At 42.2% G+C, this 9,193-nt stretch overlaps 1 protein-coding gene across 2 annotated transcripts in view; it reads left to right on the forward strand.

The window, feature by feature from the left end:
- Positions 1-9,193, forward strand: part of LCLAT1 (lysocardiolipin acyltransferase 1) — a 185,751-nt gene extending 176,558 nt beyond the window's left edge. For both annotated transcript variants that reach the window (XM_027621604.2, XM_027621605.2), the window contains one exon: positions 4,453-9,193. In XM_027621604.2, the coding sequence (XP_027477405.1) occupies positions 4,453-4,955 (503 nt within the window). In that variant the 3' untranslated portion in view covers positions 4,956-9,193. The remainder of the gene's footprint in view (positions 1-4,452) is intronic.

Here is a 9,193-nt window from a genome sequence, read left to right on the forward strand (position 1 = left end):
CTAAGAGCAAACTAACTTTCTGGTAGGAACGGCTCCTCTAGGCTAGAGGCCATGAAGCCAGGAAGTCTTGAGAGGGTGATGTGAAAAGTCAGCTCCTCTCTTAGCAATAAAGAGTTCTGTGTGGACTTGGGTTGTCTGGAGACAAACAATATAAAGTTTACAAGTTTCAAGATACCTCAGGGCATAAAAGCCTTTGTCCCTTTCCTCCTCTCTTGCTCTGGTTTGAATGCATTTCTGAGTCCCTCTAATGCTTAAGGATCCAGTACAGCTCAGGGCAGTGAGAAACAAGGTGTAAGCTGTGTCTCCTTCCCCCTCCCCTGTTCGTTCTTTCACACTTCATTGCCTTTAGTTTCTCACATTACAGTATTGCTCTTGTTTGTAATATAAATAGTATTTTAGTTATGTTGAGTTCTGTCATTCCAAAGTTGTAAATTCCAAAAAAAACAAAAAGGCAATCTATTGGAAATTTTTTGGAATACTGCCTTTTTGTAAGGTGACACCCCACTACCCAAGATTGTTGTATATCTTTCAGAACAAGAATCTATAGCATACAAATTAAAAAAAAAAAAAAATCCCATGCAGTAGGTAGGTCTCATTAACCCAATATAGAAGTTGTAGTCATGCTAACGTTAAGAACTTTCTTTTTGCCCAGCACTATGCAAAGAGCTTTACGTACGTTAGTTCACTGCTTTATGACAACCTCGTGTAGAAGGCATAATTCCCTCCCGTATTTTTAGGTGAGAGGATATCAGACTGTAAAAGTATTGGTCAAGCAAGCATTTCTGGAGACTTTTAAGTGCAGGGCATTGTGCTAGCTACTAAGGATCTAAAGCAGAAACATGATCCTTTCCCTTTCAGGTACTTATGATGCCCTGGGAGACTGGGTTTCCGTGAGCTTACAGTAATAGAGGACAGGATGGCAGATGAGTACCCAAACACACACACACACACAACATGTGTCCTGAGCATGTCAGGGGGCAAGACCGCTATGCGCTGGATACTCAAAGAAAGCTGTTCTTAGAATGCAGTCTCCTCGAGATTGGACTTAGACTTTGAAGAGAGTGGAGAGAAAAGATTTCAGGGAAACAGCCTGTATATTTAAAGCAAAGGGAATATTCTTGGCAATTTTGTGAAATAGCAATTTGAATAGTTGTCTCATGTAGAAGGCATGAGGTCCCTCATTGGCGTCATCGGGGCTCAGGCTTATAACACTCTGGACAGTAGTATAGAGATGGTATGTGAATGCAGTTAACGTTGTTCCCATCCCTCCCCCCTCCGCAAATACCATGCTCACATCGGTGGGCTAATATGAGCTAAAGTTAGAGGGACAGATTAGAACCCAACATGCTAGTATTTTGATTCAGTAAGCAATGTTAGCCGCTAACATTTATTGAGTACTTACTATATATCAGACCCTATTTCATGTGTTTTTATACATACTATTTCATTGAATGTTCACAACAACTCTGTGAGGTAGTTTATAGGTACAGGAACCAAGCAAGTGACAGAGACAAGTCAGTCAGTAAGAGGCAGAAGCTAGGATTTGAACGTGGGCAGTCTGCTTCCACAGCCCTCCATGCTCCACACAGCAATGTTTCTAGACTTTTTCACTTAAAGAAATGTTCCTAAGTGGTACTGACACAGTCTCAAAACTTGCCATTTCTATCGTGAACAGACACATGTTTATACATACCGCTCTCCCCTATGGGTTGTCCAGAAGAAAGTGGAAAGCAAAAGCAGTTTGGTTTCTTACTAGAACAGCCCTAACCTTTTTGATAGCAGTTTGTGAACATTAAGAACCACCTGTGGAAGAAGGCCGGCTCCCATGAGCAGCTGCTGAGGAGGAGCTGTGTGAAGGTGCTGTGACTGAGGAGGATGGTGGGAGCTGCCTGGGGAAGGGGTTGATTCCAGGCTGTGGACCAGCAAGTCTGAGGAGACCCGCAGCCCTTTCGGAGAAGGGTCCAGGCAGAAGGTGAAGCAGAAATGTTGACTGCAGGGGAGTTTTGAAAGTAAATGAAACGAGCACTCAGTTCTGAATAAGAGGCTAAGCGGCATGACAAGTGACAGGAAGTGACATTTCCTCCACTGTGAGACAAAGTGGACTCCCTGCTCGAGTCCGAGAGGTCCAGCCTCACCTTTCCTCGAGGGCTTCGGATCCACCTCCACTACAGCCGTCCCACATGGACCTTTTGTCTACCTCCACTCTCATGTAAACAAGGCTCAGCATCCCAACCAGACTGTCCCTCCAATTCTGAATCTAAGCCTTGTTGACATAGGTACTTTCATTTTTCAGACTACAGTCCTCATCAAGAGCTGATTATATTTATAAGACAGTTATGAAAACAAATTGAAACCTGGACTGAAGTAAATCACAGAGTAAAGGAGACAAGCAGTGGACATTTGCAGAAGACTTAAAATCATTAAAAAAGGAGCACAACCAACCTAACCAAAGAGGCAAAGGATCTGTACTCTGAAAACTGTAGAACACTTATGAAAGAAATTGAGGAAGACACAAAGAAATGGAAAAAACATTCCATGTTCATGGATTGGAAGAACAAATATTGTGAAAATATCTATGCTACCCAGCACAATCTACACATTCAATGCAATCTCTTTAAAAATCCATCAACGTTTTTCCACAGAGCTAGAACAAACAATCCTAAATTTGTATGGAACCAGAAGAGATCCCAAATAGCCAAAGGAATGTTGAAAAAGAAAACCAAAGCTGGTGGCATCACAATTCCGGACTTCAAGCTCTATTATAAAGCTGTAATCATCAAGACAATATGGTACTGGCACAAACACACACACACAGATCAATGGAATGAAATAGAGAAGCCAAAAATGGATCCTCAGCTCTACGGTCAACGAATCTTCGACAAAGCAGGAAAGAATATCCAGTGGAAAAAAGACAGTCTCTTCAACCGATGGTGTTGGGAAAATTGGACAGCCACATGCAGAAGAATGAAACTGGACTTTCTTACACCATACACAAAAATAAACTCAGAATGGATGAAAGACCTAAATGTGAGACAGGAATCCATCAAAATCCTAGGGGAAAACACAGGCAACAACCCCTGTGACCTCAGCCACAGCAACTTCTTGGTAGATACGTCTCCAAAGGTAAGGGAAACAAAAGCAAAAATGAACTATTGGGACTTCATCAAGATAAAAAGCTTTTGCACAGCAAAGGAAACAGTCGACAAAACTAAAAGACAACCAACAGAATGGCAGAAGATATTTGCAAATGTCTTATCAGATAAAGGGTTAGTATCCAAAAATCTATTAAAAAAATATCAAACTCAACACCCAAGAACAAAAAAATCCAGCAAGAAATAGGCAGAAGACATGAACAGACATTTCTCCAAAGAAGATATACAAATGGCCACCAGACACATGAAAAAAAAAATGTTCTCTATCACTCAGCATCAGGGAAATACAAATCAAAACCACAGTGAGATAGCACCTCACACCAGTCAGAATGGCTAAAATTAACTCAGGAAGCAACAGATGTTGGCCAGGATGCAGAGAAAGGGGAACCCTTTTATGCCACTGGTGGGAATGCAAACTGGTGCAGCCACTCTGGGAAACAGTATGGAGGTTCCTCAAAAAGTTAAAAATAGAATTATCCTACGACCCAGCAATTGTACTACTAGGTATTTATCCAGAGGATACAAACACAGTGATTCGAAGGGGCACATGCACCCCAATGTTTATAGCAGCAGTGTTCACAAGAGCCAAACTATGGAAAGAGCCCAGATGTCCATTGACAGATGAATGGATAAAGAAGATGTGGTATAGATATACAATGGAATATTACTCGGCCATCAAAAAGAATGAAATCTTGCCATTTGCAACGACGTGGATGGAACTAGAGGTATTATGCTAAGTGAACTAAGTCAGAGAAAGACAAATATCATATGATTTCATTCATATGGAATTAAGAAAGGGAAGGAAAAATAAAATAAAAACAGACTCTTAACTCTAGGAAACAAACTGAGGGTTGCTGGAGGGGAGGTGGGTGATGGGCATTAAGGAGGGCACTTGGTGGAATGAGCACTGGGTGTTATATGCAACTAATGAATCTTTAAGTTCTACCTCAGAAACTAATTGTACACTATATGTTAAATTGAATTTAAATTAAAATTTATTTCTATCTCAAACCTGACTTAATGTGCTTATCAGTCCTAGAATGGCAAGTTACTGTTTCTATGAATGAAGATAATTTCTTTCTAAAGGTCTTTGCGCTAATTAGCAAGCAAATAAACTAAAAATAACTGGAAAATATTGACTCAAATGCCTAGGAACACCAGTATGTATAGCCCTTGCTTGTTCACTGTGGCTCACTCTGTCCTGATTTTTTTCCTGGTTTTGGTTCTGCCTTGTCGTTTGAATCAGCCTTATTGCCCCCATTGATCCTTAGTCCATATTTTTATCTTTTCCAAAACCTAGGTAAGAACCTCGACGCTGTCCACGACATCACGGTGGCGTACCCGCACAATATTCCTCAGACAGAGAAGCACCTCCTCCTCGGGGACTTCCCCAAGGAGATCCACTTCCACGTGCACCGGTACCCAGTAGACACCCTCCCTGAGTCCAGGGAGGACCTCCAGCTCTGGTGCCACAGGCGCTGGGAGGAAAAGGAAGAGAGGCTGCGCTCCTTCTACCAAGGGGAGAAGAATTTTCAGTTTACGGGAGAGACTGTAATTCCACCTTGCAAGTCTGAGCTCAGGGTCCTTGTGCTCAAATTGCTCTCCATACTTTACTGGACCCTGTTCAGCCCTGCAATGTGCCTACTCCTATATCTGTACAGTCCTGTTCGGTGGTATTTTATAATCACCATGGTTATCTTTGTGCTGTTAGAGAGAATATTTGGTGGACTGGAGATCGTTGAACTTGCATGTTACCGGTTTTTGCACAAACAGTCACACTTAAATATACGGAAAAATGAGTGAGATCATAAGGTTCACAGTGTAACAACCAAGGGGATGTTTTGGAAATGTGTCAAGCCTTTGTAAACAGAGATGCATTTTTGCATGACCATGTCAAATATTTCTACTACCATCATTATTTGTTAAAGATATTTTGCACTTAGTTTTGTGGGAAAATATTGCTACACACGATTTTTTTTTTTTTAATCTCTGAATGTAATTTCAATACGCATAGCAGGGAGCGATCGCTGTAAAATAACTCGGGCCAGAGTATTCCTAAGCAACCACCAGGCTGTTAGCAGACAAGGGACACACAAGATTTTCCTAGAGGCCCAATCCTATTTCCTAACAAACTCCCCAGACAAGAGGCAGATCCGGGGCTTGGGAGCACGGGCTCAGATCAAGTGCTGGCACTTGACTGTGGAGGTGAGAGCCCTTCCTCCCGGTTCCCTCCCCAGGCTCATTTCTCTGCCAATCAAACCACTGCATCCTGCATTAAGGCCAGGAAACAGAAATCCCTGTCCTTCAACCAACCACCCATTTTGATAGGAAGCCCTTCCTTATTCATAAAACCTTGGCACTCAGCCTTGCACTTACCGAGACATCAGAAGACCACCTGTGCCCTTTCTTCCCATGGGTAGTAAGACCTGGACATTTCTCAGGGAGCAACCACAGGCTCTCCACTTGGAAACCTTAGTTTGGATTTGTACAGATAGGAACGCAGAGAGTTTAGTTCACTTCTACTTACTCTTGCATGCTCCCAGCTGGTTTCCTTACCGCTCGTTGGCAGGGGTAGCTTTTTCCGCGTGACATCATGTCACTTACCTTTCTAAAGGAATGCGTGGAAGGTCCTGTTACTGCAGTCAGAAATTCTTGAAGTGGTGTCCTTTGAAATAGTTCTTTAAAACCTGCCCCAAAAGGAAGGTTATTGTATTTTCTGTAGGTGCATGGGTATCTAACATCTGTGTTAAAGCAACACTGGCAGCACTCGGCCCTCGCAGCCTCACAGATTTGATAACAGGAAAATGAACGCCTTTTTAATGATAATGAGGGCTCTCGCTCTCTCTTTTTAGTTCCAGCCTTCCTGTTTCAGTACTAAAATTTAAATCCACCTTTGACCAATTGTTTGCCTAAATATTCCCGGCATTTGGAGTCCATGGAAAATCCAGCAAACCAACAGCACCAGTCTCCTTCTGAGGTGGAAGAAATGCGTGGTCATGGTTTCCACCCTGCTGGAGCTGTGCACTAATGTTTCTGTCCTATGATGGGGACGCTGGTCAGAGCGGCAGGAAACACGAAGCAGTTAAAAGTCTTGAGCTGTTCGCAGACCTGTCTGCTTTATTCCTGCCTTCAAATGGCCTCAAAAGCTATTGCTATATGTACCCTTTTGGCATGAATGCCTTCTCCTTAATTACAACCCATTTTTGCTCAACGGTGACTTTTACCCAACAGTTGAAACGTGCATTGCCAGGAGAGGTAAGCACACTGTGAGCCGAACTTACAGAGAAGGTCCAGGTTGCGCGCAAAACACCGTTGACACGTCACTAATGAGCGCGCGCGCGCGGGCAGGCACCGGCCTGTATTTAACCGCTCCCCCCAGGCCGTTTCCACGCCTGCCAGGAGCTATTCAGTAGTTATTACGCACATCTGCTCCGGACCCAGTGGGCTAATCCCGTGGTTTTTAAGGTGTTTTTCTTTTTTAACCTTTTTTTTTTTTCCTGAATAAAAGAGGTTTCTAATTGAGGTCTCTCTCAGACCGCCTTTTGGTTATATCTGGAAACACACAGAGTTTTACAGTCAGCCCTGCATTTGTCCTGGGCAATGGAGAAAAGCCGCATCTTCTACCCCCACACGTGTTTATACTGGAGCCCACCTGGCCGCTTCTCGACTCCTTGTTCGAGGTAACCTCCATAGGATGGCGTGAAACCTGTACAAGAGGAAAGCTCTTTTCTTTCCTTTTTAAAAAAATGTTTTCTTTGGATCATAAAAGACATGTTTAAGATAAAATGCAAACTTTGTTTTACTACCCAAAATTCATATGTACCCAAACTTGGGAATACAGACATCGTACCTGCTTTCAGAATCAAAAGTGATAACTTCAAAGAGAAAAAAGTTGCTTCTTTTTGTTTTTTTTTCTGGTTTTGTTTTTTGGGGTCTTGTGTTTTTGCAGTAAGGCTTCTTTTAAAGTCGTAATTCTTTATGTTCCTACATATTTGCCTTTTTCTTTTAAAAAATTTTAAAGAAATATTCAGCGAATGATTTGGAACTTAGAGCTTTGTAAAATTGGTAAAAAAAAAAAATAAGTAGAAATTAACTTTCATGTCGTGATCTGCTTCAGGAATGAGACCTCCACCCCCTCCCACCTCATCTCTCTGCACTCAGAGCAGCTGCGTGTGCTGCTGAGTCTAGCCCACGCTTCCCACTGGATGCTCTTTCAGTCCTTTGAAGATCAGCTCAGTGGGCTGCAAAACGTTTACAGTACCATCTCTCCAACTGTTCAGTCTTTACCATTCAGAAACGTTGTAAACAAGCAAATGTGGTTTGTATGGGATGTGAACCATTATGCTTAAAATAGGAAACTATGGGGAAGGGCGCTGATGTGGTCACAGGTTCTTCCACCAGAAAGCTCTGATGAGAGGCCCAAATCAGTAGACGAACGTGGTAAAGGACCAGAGGAAAATGTTAAGCAGAGCCCATAATTTCAAACTCCTATTAAAATCCTTCCTTGTTTGTAACACTACTAACACACAGATTAGGGAGAAATACCAGCTTCCACTCACATCACTTTGACATTAGTCACTTCCCAGCACCACGTCAGGAGCTGGACGTTGGAGGCCAAGACTGAATTCTGCAGAAAGGGTGACGTGCCCATTGCACCTGGCCTGCAGGCTCTGGGCCCAACCGTGATGCCCCTGTGCACTTTTATAATAGAGACTCAAATGGAGGGAGCCTGTTGGTATTAAATTGTTTACATTTCTTTGTATAAATAACGTGCTTTCAGTGCCTTAGTTATGGGTCCCTTTCTTTTTCTTGTTCCAAGAATTCTACAATGTGTTTCTTAGGTAAAAGTCTTTTTGCTATTGACTGGGAGGAAAATGGTTTGTAAACACTGGTCACTGTGGTAAACACTACTTTGTGGGGACATCTGGAGAGGAGAGCTTGATGCTGAGGTAGCCTTTGCCTTAGAGCTATTATTTATGCTGTAGGAAACAAACACGGTCTTGTCACACGATGAGCTTCAGATTGGAGATGGCCCAAAAGTTGTCTTGTACCAACCTTAAGCTTTTATTTCAGAAGAGAATCTCGGTTTTGGTAATTTATTTTTTAAAAGATTATGTACAAAACAAATTTTAAAAATAACTCACAGAATGGCCTTAGTTTTCAATGTCCACTAGTATGTTTAAGAGTCGTGTTATCTGTAATTTACATCCCAGAATAAAGTGGTATGAATCAGATCGAGTTTGCCCATGTATCCTGTTTCTGGTTTTGCCCGAATGACTGTGTGCTCCTGTGTTTTCCCATATTGTTACAGCCTTACTGTATGTAGTATTAAGGAGGAGCTCATCAGTTAGGACTCTTTCACAGATGTTTAAAAAAAACAAATGCACATACAAAAAGGGAATATACCGCTTCCATAATTGAAAAAGTCTAGGGGCCACAGTTGAATTCAGGCCTCAGTGAATGTCATGAGAACTTGGTTTTCTTCCATTTCTGTCAATTCAGCCCTGAGGGCAATTTGGTCATTTCACACTTGTGGGGTTGTAATGGCAAATACCAGCACCACCAGATTTAAGAGGTAAATGGAACTCTATGCGTCCCCCATCACTGTTAGGGAGTATGTAACTGTGAAAGCAAATCTTCTAGCAAAGCTTGACAGATGCATGAAAATGTGCTTAGCAAATACATACACACGCACGCACATGAAAATCATGGAACTGAAGGGTAGCAGAATATGCCACCCTAAAATATGACTAGTTAAGCACGTGCCACCCAAAATAGACCACGTTGGTATATTGGTTTTGAGCTGTAGGCACTTGAAAAGCAGCAATTGGAGGGAAAGGCTTTCTCTGAACTGCCTGAAGACCAGTTCTCCAAAAAGACTCAATGGCCATATTATGCTAAACTAAATAAGTCATTCAGGACAATTATCATATGACCTCATTGATATGTGGAGTTTAAGAAACAAAGCAGGTGATCATCAGGGAAGAGAGGAAAAAAACAAGATGAAACCAGAGAGGGAGACAAACCATAAGAGACTCTTA

Source organism: Zalophus californianus, chromosome 8 (genome assembly GCF_009762305.2).
Source record: "Zalophus californianus isolate mZalCal1 chromosome 8, mZalCal1.pri.v2, whole genome shotgun sequence".
Taxonomy (NCBI): Eukaryota; Metazoa; Chordata; class Mammalia; order Carnivora; family Otariidae; genus Zalophus; species Zalophus californianus.